The sequence below is a fragment of the Symphodus melops genome (genome assembly GCF_947650265.1).
Source record: "Symphodus melops genome assembly, chromosome: 5".
Taxonomy (NCBI): Eukaryota; Metazoa; Chordata; class Actinopteri; order Labriformes; family Labridae; genus Symphodus; species Symphodus melops.
In genome coordinates, this window is record NC_136695.1 from 17,184,416 (window position 1) to 17,202,243 (window position 17,828).

The 17,828-nt window shown below is 40.7% G+C and overlaps 1 protein-coding gene across 6 annotated transcripts in view; it reads right to left on the bottom strand.

The window, feature by feature from the left end:
- ptprub (protein tyrosine phosphatase receptor type Ub) overlaps positions 1 to 17,828 on the bottom strand; it is a 147,862-nt gene that overhangs the window by 56,715 nt on the left and 73,319 nt on the right. For all 6 annotated transcript variants that reach the window (XM_079344468.1, XM_079344464.1, XM_079344467.1 and 3 more), the window contains exons 3-6: positions 15,048 to 15,319; positions 8,511 to 8,592; positions 4,456 to 4,571; positions 417 to 591 (exon numbers count right to left, since the gene is read on the bottom strand). In XM_079344468.1, coding sequence (XP_079200594.1) covers positions 417 to 591; positions 4,456 to 4,571; positions 8,511 to 8,592; positions 15,048 to 15,319 — 645 coding nt within the window. The remainder of the gene's footprint in view (positions 1 to 416; positions 592 to 4,455; positions 4,572 to 8,510; positions 8,593 to 15,047; positions 15,320 to 17,828) is intronic.

Below are 17,828 nucleotides of genomic sequence, written 5' to 3' on the forward strand. Positions count from 1 at the left end.
AGCTGAGTATGGCAGCCTATTTGACAACTGCAGCTCAGAGAACAACACATATCGGGGAGATTGTCCTGTGCCATCCTCTGAGCCTTCATGTGTGTGGAGCAATCATGCAATTTGTGATTGTGGAGTTACAGGGAAATCAATTTCAAATAGGTGTCTATGATTTCCTCCATCATGCACAAATAATATTCTATGGGTCATTTGAAACATGTTCACACTCATGGCTATCACTGCCTGTTATGATCAGTTTCATTTTCAGTTCTGTGTCTTTAAATCAGACACAGAAATCTACCGAGACCAACAAGAGCAGAAAATCCTGTTATTACACCAACAGCAGGAAAACTGATGGCTGGGAACAAGCTAACCCAAGAGAGATACTAAAAGAGAACAATAAGAAAGGAGGAAAAGAGAGTGTTTACCTTTGACTACGAGTTCAGCAAAGTTTGAGACCCCAGAGCCCCTGGGGGACTGAGTGACACAGCGGTAAAGGTCTTGATCTGTTCGCTGGACGCTGTCTAGCTGGAAGGATACCACAAAGCGCCAGTGACTCAAGTGCTTGACGGATGCTGCTGTTAAAATGTCCCCATTGTGTCTCTGGAAGGCAAGAAAGGACGGGGTCAGAGAAAGCAGGACGGGTCATCGTGTTCCTCTCTCCCCCACACAAATACAGGTACATGTCATCTCAAACACTGTTGGATGTGCAACAGCCACGCAGGACTTGCACAGGTCATCGATTCAAATACACTCACAGTTATATAAATAAAAAGACAGTTTAAAGAAGCAGAGGCCAAGATGTGACTGTTCCCAAAGTTCCTAAGTTAAAGGTCACATAGTATTCTCCTTTTCAGGCAGTTTAAGTCTCAGAGCTCCCCACAACATGTTTGTGAAGTTCATGGTTAAAATCCACTGTGATCCCCTATTTAATAATGCCTAATAACCCTTATATCAGTACTTCTCAGAACAGGCTGTTTCTGTGTCCGTAGCTTTAAATACAATTAAGCTGTGTTCGTCCATGCCTTGTTCGGGAGACTTGCCTCGCCTCAGATGGCAGAACAAACCTCGCTGTGGGAGTGTTCCGGAGTGAGAAACTCACAACCTGTAAATTAAACTTAATATAGTGAAAGTTCAAAAGTCACCCTTGATCAGCTTGCTCTATCAAAGAATGAACATGGATTCACTAAATGTGTGTGTAAGGAGAGCAAGATGATAAAGAATGGGTCTGTAAATTCTGCAAAACCAAAGTCAATATTTCTCCTCACAAAACTAATCCCAAGAATCTTTTTCAAATTAAATTGTTTTCACGTTTCTTCCTGTCACATTTACCGGTTTACTCTCCTCCTCCTTTAAAAGCTCTTTCTAGTTTCAATGCTGTGACTACATTAGCTGAATGTAGAACACAATTGTAATATAACTAAGAAGTTGTTATGTATGCTTATAAAGTTAATAATGTTTTCATTATAAGGTGGACACACAGACCAACCTCCCCCATAAAAACACACATAAACACTCATTATCTGTATTTGCTCTTGTAAGCAGTTATTGTCCAGTGAGCTCCTGGGACACACAAAACTAATAATGTAAAGGAACACACTTTAATTATTGCAATCTGGGTCAGTTTTTATTCGAGCTTTGTGATTTAAAAGAACAATTGTCCGTCTGTTTGCAGTTTAATTAGAATGACAGGACCTTTTCTCTGATTCAATCACACAATATGACAATCAGTCGTGTTTGAATAAAAACAAATGGAATCTTGTTAAAATAATAGTGACTATGGGGGTAATACATGTAATGAGAGATGTCCCTTAATGAAGCCCATCTACAACCTCAGTCCTCCTCTGTGTGCAATGTTATTGAACCAAAACATTTCACCGCTCAGCAGTTAGAACGGGGAGGCAGATTGGCTTTAATGCATTAATGTTTAATCAGTGAAGAAAACAAGGCTCATTGCTGAAAGGAAACATGTCGACTTGTTTCGGTGGAAAAACACAATAAAGAAGAGAATGTAGCAATGGTTGTGAGCTTTCTGCTTGTTTTAGCATAAGGCATGTCTCAAAGCAGAAACCGAACACAAACAAAATTGAGTCGGGGTAGAAAGTGAGAAACAGAGGGAGGTAGTCATATTGAAAGCAGAGTGCTGTTTGCATGAATGTTGCATGATGCACCGTGCTGTCGCACCATGAGAGGCATTTCTCACATTGTTACACACCATTAAAAGCATCAGCCGACTCTGCAGAGTCTCGAAAAAACACATCGACTCTGACAGTTTTTCTCATGTTGTCAGGCCATTGTCTTTGAGTGGAATTGTGAACATTAAACGTCACACTCGTCCTTTTTTAGCTGTCCGTTACACAGATACACAGAACCTAAATCATGGATGTAATCCACTGACTTACAGGGAGACCTTTGGTTTGTGTTCAGCTTCTGTTGTACTTCTGATTTGGACCTTCAAAAAACCCACAGACCACACAAACCTCATGCAGGGCCTTTGTAAACAAACACATAAACACAAACCTGCTAGTTAGGGTTCAGCAGACAACAAATCTTATGACCGCAATGACAGAAAAAAAAAAATCTTAATTATACATATGCTAGTATATTTCATTTTGACGAGCATGTGGACCAAGGCATGCAGGGTTAAGTCAGGATAATTAAAATAAAAGTGAGGTGACTTCGGTGGCGCCGATAGCGCAGCGGCAGCGCGCGCACCATGTTGCGAGGCTTTGCTCCTCGCGCGGGCGGCCCGGGTTCGCGTCCGGCCTGTGGCCACTTTCCCGCATGTCTCTCCCCACTCTCTCCCTGTTTCCGACTCTATCCACTGTCCTATCAATAAAGGCAAAAAGGCCAAAAATAAACCTTTAAAAAATAAAAAAAAGTGAGGTGACTTCATGTAACATGAACAATCTGGCTGCTGCTAATTGACGAAGAAACGACAAAAGGGTCTTTTAATCAGGTGGGCGTGTGCAGCCAAGATGTTGCTGCAGCTGGTAGAGCAGAAACAATGAACATGAAAGGGCACAACAAGGGAAAGCAAGAGAGATACAAGTATTATGAAGGCAAAAACTGCTCAAACTGACACGTGTGCAGCGGACAGAAAGATGCCAAAAAGAACAGTTAAAGGAAAAGGAGAGCCATTCTAGTGGCCGGGTGATCTCATTACAGCAGACGCCTGCGTGGTTACACCAGCTAATTAACAAAACAATTCATCTTCATCTTTGTGTTGTGACCAAATGGGTGGTTGGACAAAGAATGCAACGCGGTGGGAGTGAGGAGGCTTCAATTACATAAATCACACATCTCTCTACTTTCAAACCAAACAGAATGTTTACCGAAGGTTAACCATGATTAACTCTGGCTGGCTGTAGTGGGAGGCAAGTCTGTTGGCAAGAAGCAGCAAAAGTGTGGCTGTGCATTGTAATTGCACAATGAGCAGAAAAGAAAGAGCACTACAGCCCGCTGACGTTTGGTCCTTTAATCAAGGCTACAAAAAGAGGGTGGGGGATCTTAAGTCCCTCATTATTCCCAGCAGAGGTAAGGACTGTATGACCCATCTGACCTTCACAGTAAAAAGCCATTCAAGATAAAAAGACAGAAATCCAAAGCACAGACCATGATCTGAATACAAACATGAGGCAGAGAACACTATGATCTTTTAAGCAGTGTTACTTTACATCGGCAGTGAAGTGAGGCGGCGCAAAGGTCTTAATGGCCTTCACAGCATTAGACTGCCTCTGCTCCCTTTATTTAAGCACAAACACTTCTTGGAAACAGATTGACACACAAACAGAATAAATGGTGTCACAGTGGTTCTATAAGGTAACACGCTGTACTTATGATGCAGTTATAAAGTGAGTTGTATTACAATTTGTTGGAATATCAAGAAAAATGACTCCAGTTAATGATTGACCTGGAGAACGATTTCAGTGTCAGTAATCAAATAACAACAGAGACATGTGAAACTGCAACAAAGACACACAAAAGGGCAAAAAAAAGTAATGAATGCTAAAAAGAGGATTATCTGCTTCACAGAGATACTAAACCCTCCAAAATACCACAAACAGATGCAAAAACAGCATGAAAGATATTTTAAACAGTACAAAGCAACACTGAATGAGATGGTAAAAGGATAAGCACTACAGTTCAAAGTGATTCAAATGACAGGAAATACATGATTTTTTTTTTTAAAGGTTGAAGAACAGCAAAACGACAGAAAGTAATCATTTTGCCTCTGGGAGTTTTCTTTTTAACTCTGTAAAAAGAGTTGAGGTGGGTTTTTTTTTACACATCTGAACCATGGAGGTCCACTGCCTCATTATCTGACCATGACCTGAAGTACCACTAAAAGATGGAGGATTGAGTACAGACACCAGTTTGACTCTCCCTGAGGTAAAAATACCCCCACACATCAAAGACAGACACACAGGTCACTTGAACCATAAAGTCCACCATTGAAGCACTGACCTCCAGCAGGAACTTCTCCGCCTCTGAAGCTCTTCCAGCGGCAACACATTGGAAGGTAGCATTCTGCCCAGCGTTGACCTCCTCGTCTCCGAGCCTGGAGAAGTGCGGCGCCTTATCTAAAGAGGCAGAAACACAGAGAGGAAAGCAATGAGACAAAAAGACTCCACTACCTCTCAGCTGTTCACAGTGTCAATAAGGCACACGGCACCATGATGTCGAAGCTTTACATCTTTAATGCCGGGCATATTTATTTGAGAGAACAGCTGGCTTTGTCCTGTGTGCTCATATTTAATTCGTTATCACAAATGCAGTGACAGACCTAAGGTAACTGAGAAGTAAAAACTCAATTTTCGTTTTTTTTTTTTTTGGTCTATCAATGCAAACTAATGCACATACACTGATTAAATATTTTAATTTAAACATGTTTCTTCCATTTAATTTCACCTTTTTGATAGCTTTGAGCAGTTTTAAATAATGATCTTATGAATGTAGCTGCAAACAGGTCAATGAGAAAGAAGTACAAAGGTCGACACAAAACCTGTAATGTTTCTTCAATTATTCTTTTGGCATTGTTTTCATGTGGTTTTGGATGTGTTAACAGCATAGGAAGGAGGTTGTTGCATTTATCCTTTCAACCTTTAGAGTCTTAACAGCCCACAGAAACATATGTGAATGGGAATGTCCTCACATTAATGCAACACAACCTCACATAAGATTAAAGAAGTCAGAATATAATGCGTGTGGGCAGTGGTGATTATAGAGTCTACTGGGGCCCCAGACAATAAATAATTGGGGGCCCTGCTACCCCCATTTATCACCTTCGTGTCTGCCATCGTCAGGTCGCTTACCCCTCTTCCTCTTTATTTCCTGTTTCTGATTTCTCTCCCATAGACAGAGAATTCCGCTTTATTTTTCTTGGTTGACTTTCACTGAGAAACGTTGGTTTCCAGAGCAATAAGGCTACGCTGAGCAACGAGAATGAGTGCTTTCATATAGGGCACCCTTAGGGAGGCTTTCTACTGTCATTGCCAAACTTGCTTAATTTTGGGCCGCTGCTGCTGTTTAAATTTGTGAGCCCTTAGGGGCCCCCTACTGGCCTGGGGACCCAAGCCATCGCATGTCTGTTGACAAGCAGCACCTCTGTGTGTGTGTGTGTGTGTGTGTGTGTGTGTTTTTAAAAAACAAAAAATTTAACTTTGTTTAAAAACATAAATGTTAAAAGGGTCATTCAGTAGCCATTACCATAGAACCAAATATCATCAGATTAGAAGCAATCTATAAATGAGCAAACTGTGGGAGTGAATCTGTGTAAGAAAAATGTCAGTCCTCCACATTTTGACTAATAATGTCCCAGCATGCCGTGCAGAGATACAAATGAGTCAGTGTGTGGGAGTAACCCTCTCACCCAACTCTGTGATTAACAATAGAGAAGTGAGATCCAGACCCCTACAGAGTGAAATCACTGGGTAAACGCCAGCAGCACTGTCTGCCATCTCTGAGAAATGGGGTAGGAGAAGTCCACATGTCACTCAGAATGATTGACGGGGAGACATGGCAGAGCGGCAGTAGAGCTGAAGCTTTGGGGAGAGGCAAATGTTTTGGTCTCATGCGTCTCCTGCTTAGTTTTGTGCTCCTATCTAGCAGACTGGGGAGATGACAATTTGTTGAGCTTGTTTGTGTACAGTAGTAAGAGGAGGCTGTTCACATCTGTACCCCGCAGGCGGCCATGTTTCCTTTGAGTGACTCTCCCTCCTAAGGTTAATTCATAATTCATGCCTGAGAGCCGAACATAAACAAACACGGTAATGAGTGAGAATGGAAGAAAGAAAAAAAAACTCCATTTGGCAAGAGCTCTGGTGTAATACAGCTAAATGTGTCAGATCTTATCCTCGGGACTCTTTAGAGTCATAAATATTTCATTAGGGTGCATTTCTGCTTCCAAAGTCAAATAATACATCTCAGGAGAATAAAACTTAAATGTCCACTATGCTTTATCAAGAATTTACAAAATGTGTTGAGCTCATGTTTTATGTTATTTCTTTCCACTATGTGATACTTCTCTCCAGTTTTCATTCCTTTCCCTGCACTGTTGGCGGCCAAGAAACGCAGGCTGGCCGTGTGCCACATCATAAGGCATCCTCAGGTCTTGATGAGAGTCTTAATTATTTAATGGCCACAGTGGGAGCATTCAGAAGATGCCATCTGCTGTTTTAGGGAAAAACATGGTGGCTGACTGGGTACATGCAGTAGGGTTAAATACCAACCTTAACATTGCAAGTGTTTAGAACACAACATGTTTGAATAGTCAGCCTACAAACAATGCTCAGGGTGGACAGCTCAAATGCTTTTACGATGTCTGAGTAGCTGATAAATCAGTGTCGTTCTATTGATTGATTAAAAACTGAAGACATTTCAACTTAAAGAGATAATAAACTGTTTATATGTTGGCTGCACAGACAGCTACAAATGTTAGACTTCAGTCACTTACTGGCTCACATCAAATTCCCACAAACTCTGTGCATGCCACAGTTTTGATCCGTCGGGCAATATTTGCCCTGCCCCACTGGATCCATTAATTGAACGTGACCGTCGCCATGATCAGAACTACAGAATTATGTGGGGATAAAGACAAAAATGTGCAAACAACATGGTGCTTAGTCTTTCTGAAGGTGATTTGCTATCCTTTAGGTTCCTGTTTTGACATAATGTTGATAAAGTGGTGAACAACATGATTATTTTATATTTTGTATGTTTTATTTTGAAATTAATTTGACGCTTTTCTTTTTTCCCTTGTCTGACTTCCTGAGCGTATAGTGGCCCTGGTGGTACATTCGGGAGACGTACCATTGATTGCACACAGTGGCAACAAACAACGGCGTAGTATGTGAAGCTGATGTACCGTATGGAGTAGGCTACGTAGAAATTGGGGGTAATATGACCATAAGCTAGAAAGCTTTTGCACAAAACTATTTCAATACGACAAGCATTTCTAAATAATATAAAGTTATTGTTGACTTCATTATCAATATTATGTTTGTTAGAACTTACATTGGATAAAACGGAGCAGTTGAATGCTTGTGTTAGCGGTTGTCTCAAAGTAGCTAACAGCTTATGTTATATCTTACTTTACTTTGAAAAGGTATCTCAATGTCCCTCTGGATTCTCACTTTCAATTCTCTTTTTGGTTGCTTGTAAATCAGAATACTGTGAAGTAATTATGATTCGTCAGGTACCCTACAAATACAACTTACAACCTGAAACACAGACAAATTGACATTACAATGGCATTTTAGTTTTTCCCTGATTATGATGTCAGAGATGAGGGATGTATGTAAGTATGGACAGTGATAAAAACAGCCCTCCAGGTTATGTGTGTCACTTACGGTAGAGTAGTGTGAACATGGCTGTTAAATGTGCTACTAGCACTTGTGTTTAGCAGTGGGTCATACAGGGAGTGAAAGTGTCACAGAGAGAGTTTGTCCAGGTATGTAGCTCATGGGGCTCACTGAATATGTTTTACACATAGTCCTCAGGGGCTGACAACACACTGCACTGCTAAACCCCACTTTTACACCACTGACACTAAAAGCCCCCGCTGCAGGAAGCTGCCGCTAAAACTAAAATAGAACCTAAACAGAAGGCATTTTCATAGTGTTTTGAAAAGTAGCACTTATACATGTACGGAAAAAAGAACCTCTGTACAATGTGAGTTAAGACTACTCCACACATCAGGTGAAGCCAAAGATGAGGAAAGTGTAGAGGCCTTTTAAAAAAGAATCCAAGGTCTACCAAATTAACAAATGCATTTGGTTGTGAAAGGTGGCAGGAGGCAGGTGTGTTACAGGTGGAAGGAAGTGTCACAGCGGTTTAACAGCTCTGCTGTTGTTGCAGGTCGCCCCAGGAGGACGTGCAACATCAGCCATTTCTTCCTTTACCTTCTTTTCTTATTCATGATTCATGCTGCTTTGAAGTACATCTCCCACCCAAACCAATAAACACAAGTTGTCATCCAGCACAGCCTGTAATTGCAATTCATTATCAGAAGTTGCACTTACAGCAGGGATAGTTGAGCACCATGATGTCATCTAAGGCGATATAGCCGCGTCGCTCTCTGGAAACCGTTGCCTCAATCAGTACCTGCAAAAAAGTAAAGTGAAAACAATTATAATCAGATTTAATTCAAAAATTACAGCAAACTAAACTTACACTCGTGGCTAACCTACTGCTCTCAACGCTGAAGCTAAAAAGGCATTTTTTCCAATGAACATGAAGAGCTGCATACATTTTGTTGCTCTTGTCCCCTCTCAGTGACAGGCACATTAATTACAAACTACTCCACAGCCACTTTGCTCCACATCTGTTGACCCAAAACAAAAAGCCAGACAGTGATATAAATAGGGAAAGACAGAAGCATAACAATAAAGAGATGGATAAGTATTTTTGCAGTCTGCAGAGCCAGGTTAAATAATAGCTTTATCAGAAGGCACAAAATGTGGTGCCTTTTCTAAATTCAGGATGCAGGCTGCTGTGAAGCTGTAAGAGCAGATAATACAGCTTGTACATGGCCGGGAGACTCAGGGGAGGACAAAGCTCCATACTGTCCTGTAGACAATAAGCTGGATGAGCAGCAGGCTCTCATGAAACCTAATCAATATCAAATCACCATCCTCAGGAAAAGTGAGGGAGTTATGAGACACAGGGGTGATGTTTGTTTTTTGCTGCAGCAAGGACAGTCCTCCATCGGCACGTTTGATCGAAGGCCAGCTATAAGTTATTGTCTCTCATAATCCTCCGACCAAATGATTACAAGAGAGCTCCTGACAAAGGGACTCGAGTTTTACTGAGGAGGCTACACACTCTCTCAAACACACACACAAACAGCTACCTTGTATCCCTCAAGCTACTTTAAATGTGTCTGATGTCTGTGTCTACACACATTTTTACCCCCAAAGTCGGGACCGGTATAAATATTTCTGCATGCTACCTTGATGTTGAGTTACACTTTTTAGAACAACAGAAAAGATCTCTGCCCAGCTGAATGTAAGGAGGAGGGTCAAAGTGAATAAGGGCAGCCAGCGTACATCGACATGAACCTAAAAATGTTTGCTTGTTGCCGTTATACCAAGACATTATACAAGCTAATACATAGAGCATTACTGACATCAATACACTTCAGAGTACCTTTTTGATAAATATCTACATGGCTACCCAAATGATTACATAAAAGATACCATGGATACCATTTTTACACAGTAAGCAGAACTTTTTTTAAACATGGATCAGTCGGACATCAAGGTAATCTCTCTCGCTCTCAGTTTAACACGCATAATATTAAAGTTACAACAACATCTCATCACCCCTGGCCCAAAAACCATCTATCCACAGTCAGCAGGACAGTGATAGCCCACCTCCAAGGACCTGGGAAGGAAGTCGAGTGATTTAAGCAACAATTGGTGTGACAACCACCCCGGTCATGCACCAAGCCCTAAAGGCACCTACGTCGACACATCATGATGGGATGTGAGGAGATTGGTGTCAACTAAAAATCTCCTGACAGAAAGCTAGGTGTTCAGAGAGAGAAGAGAGGGAAGGCCAGGAGCAGACAAGTTAAAAAAGGGAAATGCAGGAGGAAAGGTGCGGGGCTGTTCGGTCTAAGGATTGGAGGGTGACACTGCTCTGAATGAAGCTGGCTGCTCTCCTCCGGCGAACAGAAGAACACTGAGGCGAATCTCCTTCTGCCAGAGCTGATTTGATTCTGTTTGTTTCAAGACATAGCTGGAATCAGAGCTGGAAGACGCGGTAGTCTTTTTTTAAAGGGATATTAACATTTCCTGTTTTCATCATTCCCACTTTCTGCCCTATTTCAGGTTTCTTTTATTTGAAGCCTGTTCCAGATCCTTCCGTCTACATTTCACTCTTTCAGTTTAGCATCGTCTTTCTCTATTTCTACCACTGTTTGTTTTTTCTCTTTTCCCCCTCCCTTCCAGCGTGCACCTGCATACACATAAAATATTAACAGCACTTATTAAAGCACGAGATCCTCCAATATGTTAGCCTGAATTAGCTGTGTTAGCACACACTACCAATTCAGTTGGGCATACATCAAAATTAGCCAGAAACACTGATTAGGCTTAATGTTAAAGAAGGAAGAGGGAAAAAGAATGTCTTTGTAAGTCTGATTGGAGGTGTTATTACTCTCTGCTGCTCTAAAGCATTCAATAACAGATTGATTACTGTTTAACCCGCAGTCTTCCTAGCCATTAGGGTAGGAGGTTATTAAGAGGGAGACATTCAGAGCATTTATTTTAATAAACAGCCTTCCCAGATTTTTATTGAAAGCCACTTTCCCAATGAAGCTGTCCGCCTGCCCAAACTTTATTCTAATGAACGGCCTTTTTACTTCCATGAGATTAAAATGCAGGAATCATCTCCTGAAAAAAAAAAAAGTTTAAGTGTGGCGTGCAGTGATTTATGGCTGATAGAAAATGCACATTAAGAGAACATATCAAATTACCTTGTAAAAATGGCTTTTAGAGGCAATTGTAATGTATACAAATCAAGAGACGATTTATCCAGTTCCATAAACCAGCTTTTTACCTTTTTCCACTCCAGGAGGGAGACACCATTAGGCACAGACGGCTTTCACTCGCCATTAAACACAGTCAGAGATAAATAACTCCACAAGTATTCACAGACAAAAGGTCACATACTAAAGTAAATCTGTTCAGGTTGAAAATGTCAGGAGATAACCATCCAGTCCTGAAAATACAGGGTGGGGGAGGGGGGAGGTTATGAATATAGCTCTGTTTTTTACACAAAGCATATTTCTTAGCCACAGGCTGAGCTTCAAGGACTCTCAGCAGGCTGCAGTCGCAAAATAGGAGATCATTTCAGACAAAGCCGTGACGCGATTGTTCTCATCTTTGATGGGCTGCCAGCTTTCAAATTTGTTCCCTTTTTTCCCCCCCAAATGAGTCTAATAAGTAAACAAGATGGTGTCATGGGAAAAGTTATTGTTCATTAACTAAGGGGAATAAGGTCAAGCTGAGGCTACGTGTATACATAATGTGACAAATCTTCACGTCTCTATATCAGAGTTAAAGTTGGTCTTCAATTCCATCCAGTCAGCCTTGCGTGCTCGTTCGTCCTGCATTTAGGAAAATTAGCTTAGATTAGCTTTAATTAGACTTTCTTCTTTAACTGATTAATTAAGCACTGATGACAAAGAAACACAAACACAATGTTGCTCTGAACTTCAGACAGAGCTGCGCTGATATTCAGAACATCAATCCCTCTCTCGTGTTTTATTTCTTTATTTGAAGATCTTGATTAAATCTCAATAATCACGCATTTAATATCAACATGTGGAAAAAAGTATTGCAATATATATTGAACTGGGAAAGTCAGAAAAGATGCTGTCATTTGTAAAGAGAGGAAGTACAGAAAGTGAGGGATTGTAAAGTGGGGAGTGGGACACGTCTCAGCTCTAGTTGACAGTCTTGGAGGGCTGGATAACATCTTTAATATTTGATAACAAGGTTCTCCTGGTACTGCAAACACTTCTACCAATAACGGGCAGAGAGAAATATGGCAAAGTACACCCCACACACACACACAACATCTTCAATCGAGACATGTCAAGGTGATCTAACACTTTTAGATTTCCTCCCCAAAAAAATCCAATCCAACTCCAAATCCCAATTTCCCCACTGTAATAGTAGAAATTGTGTTTGTGTAATGTTCATCATCCCCAGCATTAATATAAAGAGCAAACTGATCAGAGAAGATTGTTGAACTTGTGATTTGAACAGAAATACAGGCAATGTGAACATATTGAGAGAAAGTTCTGCATGAAAGATGAGATCTTTTTAAGTAATGAAGCTGTAAGAAAAAACAACAACAAAAAAGGATCAAATGGGTCAACAAATTATGATGAGGTGATTTAGTTATTCAGTTTATTCTTATTTATGCATTAATTACAGATTTACTTTGACCATTTTAAAAGATTGTGTTAATGATGATTTTAGAGCATAAAACAGGGACTATCTGTGCTGTAAAATTGTTGTTTTTTTTGTTTTGTTTTTCTCAAGCTAAATGTGACTGTTGAAATGAGCGACCTTGAGACTTATCTCTTACATCTGTATCTGTGCAGCGGAAAGGGCTACACTGACATTTTGTATCTTTGTGCTGTAGGCAAGGAAATGGGAGCTCTAATATGAACTGAAATCTAATAAGGCAGGGACAACCTGTGGATAAGAGAGCCATCTCCAAAATCAACGGTAATGGGATTTATTTGGCTGCAGAGATAATGATAAGAAGTATATATTTTCCACATGTGCTTAAAAAAAGCTTGCTGCTATAGTTTAATGACAGGGTATATCTGCCTGTCTAATACCTGTAAAATTAAATTAGATAAAGAGCTGATATGACTCAAACCCTTTGGTGTTAAAGACACAGAAGGGGCAGCTGACATGTTTTAAAGCTACAAGTCTGATAAATCTCAAGAAAACCGTGAGAAAACTTCAACAGCCTCCTATTGTTATCATGGTGTGTGTAGACCTGGTTAACGACAGAGGACTATTCAGGAAAACATTCCGCCTTTCACTCATTTGACCAGTTTCTGTTTTGTCTGCGTGTTGCAAAGCGAGACCTTGTGTCATTCCACTGTGATGAGGTTTTTGACTGCAGAGGGATTAGCAATGTAAGCTGTACTATGTGACTTTTTTTTTTTTTTTTCCTTTGGGGGGGGCGGAGGGGCTGCTTTGTACTAATAATGAGCACAAGCTTAGCAGAGTGAAGTCAAATGTGGAACAAGAGACAAAGATTCCTCACTCACTGCAATAATTCAAATGTAATCCTTTTCTTCTTCTAGTGACAATACCTGGGACAAGCTGTTGGAGATGTATATTATCAGATGTTGGCGGAGGGATTAAATGAATTAATGAGGATAGGTTGTTTAGGTGGGAACAAATATATTTCATCAGATTAGATCACTTCATCAAGTTTTGTTTTGGGTCTAACCTTTAGCAGGATTTTTTTAAACACTGAGGAAGGAGTTGATAAAAAAAAAAGGAAAAAAAAGGATACCCTGGACCACCTAAACCCAGGGGAAGGCAGTCGATCCAAGAACAACCATATGGTCAAACCATATGCTTACCCTCAGTCTTTCCTTGCTAATGACTTAAATATTAGTATAGTCCCATTTAGAGCTTTGTTCATCTCGGTTCGGTAATCTTGACAAATTTGGATTAAGTTCAGGGAGATCTAATCCAATGAACACAAAAGTGAAATGGATGGATCCTGAATGGAAAAAAATGGATTTGCAAAGTCCTGATAATTAAAATGTTGAACTCCTCGGCCCTGGTGACCAAACTTAATCCAATAAAAGGGAACACTCTGTTTTCAGCCACGTTACATAAAAACTTGGACATTCATGGTTTAAATCGTTCTATGACAAGATACGCTGCTTTTATTTATTGAAGTGTTCGACTCATATCTTTCTCTTACATTATAAAGACAGCCTTTATACCTAGATGAACGCATTTTAAAACCTCTGTCTTCTTGGTGGAGGCTCTCAGTCAGAGCCACAGCCCCAGTTTGTCTCACCAATGAGTCAACTTCACTGAAGAATAAAACCTCTAAGTACAGCGGCAAATTGACCCTCTGCTGTAATACTGGACAGAGAAAGGTGAAAACAGGATCAAATGAGTGATTATGACTTTAATGATTTGGCTGTACTGATGTAATGGTCGGGCAGAAAAGTGCTTTTTGGGTCTGTTTTATAACACAGAGATCACAGCTCACCTCTCACTGCATCCATCAGCAACTGCATACATATCCCTGTGCATTCAGCATCGCGACAAAACTTTGACTTCAATCTTTGACAGGTTCTGTATGTATACATTTCACGTATTTGTAATAATGTTGAAAATATTTACATCTGATGACGAAGTGTCACTCAACGGAACAGGCGACTATTACTTACAAGGTCAGATCTTTCAGGGCCCAACATGATTTCATTAAGTCTGGGGGGGATTGACACTTCTTAAAATGCACACTACTCAAACTAATTGCTTTTTGACAGCTCTGCAGAGTTTGCAGAAAAAAAGAAATTAAATTAATTGATGGATATCAATTGTGCTTACCTGACTGTGCAGTCTACAGAGGACAGCATAGCAGGCACCCACAGTAGATGCTAGTCAATGTTTGTGTGCCTTAAGTAGGTAATGCTATGCCAATGGATGGGGACGGCGAGATTCTCTCTGCACAGGAGGAATCTCTACCAGGCTTTCCCACAACACACCCAGTTAGGGCCCTTTAGCGCTAACAGTGGCTACATTCACAGGGGAATCAATGCTAATTAAATTGCAAATGTAAGTAATTAACACCAGATTCACCTTAAGGCTAAATTGAATAGTGATCAACAGAGCCTTACTGTGTTACATTTTTCAGCTGCTTAAGATGTCTGTTAATGTGTCTCCAGATCTTCTTGGTGAAAACGAAACCTCTTTTAGATGTATAACTCATCAGTGTTACAGTATTATGTTCCTTCATTAAATCCCCAGGGAACAAAGCCATGAGTTAGTACGTACCTGGTATTCATTAGGCCAGAAGGTGCTGACAGCCAGCTCCACCTGGTGCCACTGCTTGGCGTGAGACCCTGATACGTTCCAAACCGGACTACCGAGCGGGCCGCCGTTCACTCTCACATACGCCTTCAGGGCCCCTGGACTGTGGCCATCCCGACTATACAGAAAGTAGCTGAACTGGACGCAGTGAGTGTCGTTTTCACTCAGCGTCTGCAGCAGCAGCTGAGCACGGTGACCCACAGCATGCTGGGAGGAGTTCACCAACAAATAGGATCCTGAAAGGAAAAGATTCAAGCCCTCAGTTATTTATTCTAATACTTTAATGACATTTTTTTATACAACTGACCAAACTCTGTATGCTTAGGTATGTATATTAAGAGAAAGATCATGTTCTGAATACCAATAACAAAAGTTATTAAAAGTGAGGACGGTTTAATTTGAAGCCAAGCCGTGTATAATTGAACCGGTCGGTATATGCTATTTTCCAACTCAGATGCAATGTAATTTTTGGTTTATTTTAAATAATAGTGTTCCCTGTACACCGGCTGTCATATATGCATATGAATCACATCTACACATTTTTTTGCAATGAAGCATGAATTTCGAAAGTTGACAAGCAGCGAGGACGCCTGCAGCGTTGAATACTTTTAAATTGGAAATTAAAAGCTGCCCAACGGACGCTTGCAGAGCCTGCAAAGCTCGTCTCATTCAGATGAAGAAAAACATCTTTAGCCAGGTTTTCTTTCATATCGGTGTGTTTTATTTAAATAGATATACATGTTTATTCATTTAAAATGGAAGGCTATTTCAGGGAAACAGAGTAATGGCCTCCTATGTGCGCTGTGTATCAGTGCGCTTGTTTTTTACCTCTTGTGTATCAGTACAATGAGTTAAAAGGACACTTTTTGGTAGCTAGGATGACAAACATTTGACAAAGAATCATCAGCCTTTAAGCTGTGAATATGTCTATATTACAGTTTACTTGAGTGGTGCAGATTTATAGATAAATGCTGGAGGTTTTTTTCATGAGCCACTGAGGGAATTACTCACATTAACCAAAGCCAACATGTCACAAAGCAGCAAATACACTTTTCACCACTTTAAGCAGGGTGAATCAACAAGAAAAAAAGACAGAATTCTCCCAGTCTGTGTGTGGGTGGTTGATAACAGGAAAAGAAATGTGCCCTATAGAATAAAAAGACACAAATCGGTGTTGGCTGAGGCACTACTTCTGGTGAATACTGGAGATAGATACGAGTGAAAGCTGGAAGAATAAGCCAACAGTCTGATCGAGACACAAAGAAACAGCTGCAGTTTTCCCACTGCAAGGTGATGCAGAGGTAGCAAACCAGATTCACAAACCCCCCGAAGCTTCCTCTAATCAGGATAACATAACCCCATTGCCCTTTGCCTAGCATCTGTCCCGCCTCAAGTCTGCGCCCGCTAACGTGATTAGCACAGCAATGTTGGGAGACCTTCCTATGTACTCTCATAATCAAGCCTGTTGTCTCTGTACTCCAAGGTCTTTCTGTTCTCCGTCAGAAAAAGAGCCCATGAGAGCAGACAGTGGCAGACATGGCGCCAGGTGTCCAGAAGACATTTATTCTGTACTCAGATGTTACAGCATGTGAATGCTAGATTGTCAGACAGGGAAATAATTCTTTACTTCCTCCACCGTCTGTAAAATGAAATTAGGAAGCAAGAAACCACAATTGCTCCTTAATGAGTGACCGCTGAGACGAAGATGTTATCAGTTAGAAGTTTTATTTTTAAGGCGCGACAATTACTTTCTCTCAGTTGACTACATAAAAATCAAGACACCTGTTGGACTCATCTGTTTTTTAGCATCATCGCCCGGCTACTGAGAAAACACTAATGACCTGTTTAAGTGCAAAGAAGACAAAACGTGTAACTTCGCAGGCTGGTGTTCTACATAATGAGATTGAGATTCACAACCTTTGGCCCTCTAGCAATAAAGATCGTTAAAACGAGGACCACAGAGAAGCAAAGACGGCCGTTAGCTGCAGGCGAGAGTGCAGCCTCTTCCTGTAAAGCCCCATTGCCCTGCAGCCGACTGTCAACATCCCCTGATTTGTGTCTCGTCCTGGGCTTGAGATCTCGGCACTCTCATTTGGCTCTGGCTTAATTAGATCTTTCAGGATCCATCTCCTCTCTTGCACCCTGCAGGCCCACAAGGGACTCATAAAACAATAGCAAAGGTCTGAAGTGTGGCAGCCAGACTGTCCTCACTGTGTGTTATATCCTGGAAGTGTGCCCTCTTTTTTATATATAGACATTATTAACACCTTTCTGTTGACTTTGCAATTTACTTTAATGTGATGCAGAGACACATAAAGCAGTTATTCTGCTGCTCTCTGACCTCCTTTGAGATTCAAATCGAAGATAGGTGAAGTCATCTTTTTCATACGGTGCTGTAGGTGAGTGAATGTGATGCAGTAGAAAGAAATGTCCTTGAATTACATATTGTGACATTTCAGATGTAGGCCCTGAACACATAATGGTAAGGAACCCAGAGTGAAGAGGTAAAATGTTCACATTGTTTGTCTTGGCTGAACATCAGTCTAAAAATTAAATTATCTTAACTTCAAAATAAGAGAGTAGGAATTTGAAAAACAAAAAAACAAGTGGATTGAAATTGAACACATCGAAGAAAAAAAAAATTAGTGCTGGCATAGTGAAAGCTCAAGCTTATTATCCAGAGATATATTTATCTGTATTCCTAAGTACATCAGCGTTTTTTAAATCTGGTGTCTGTGGTCACAT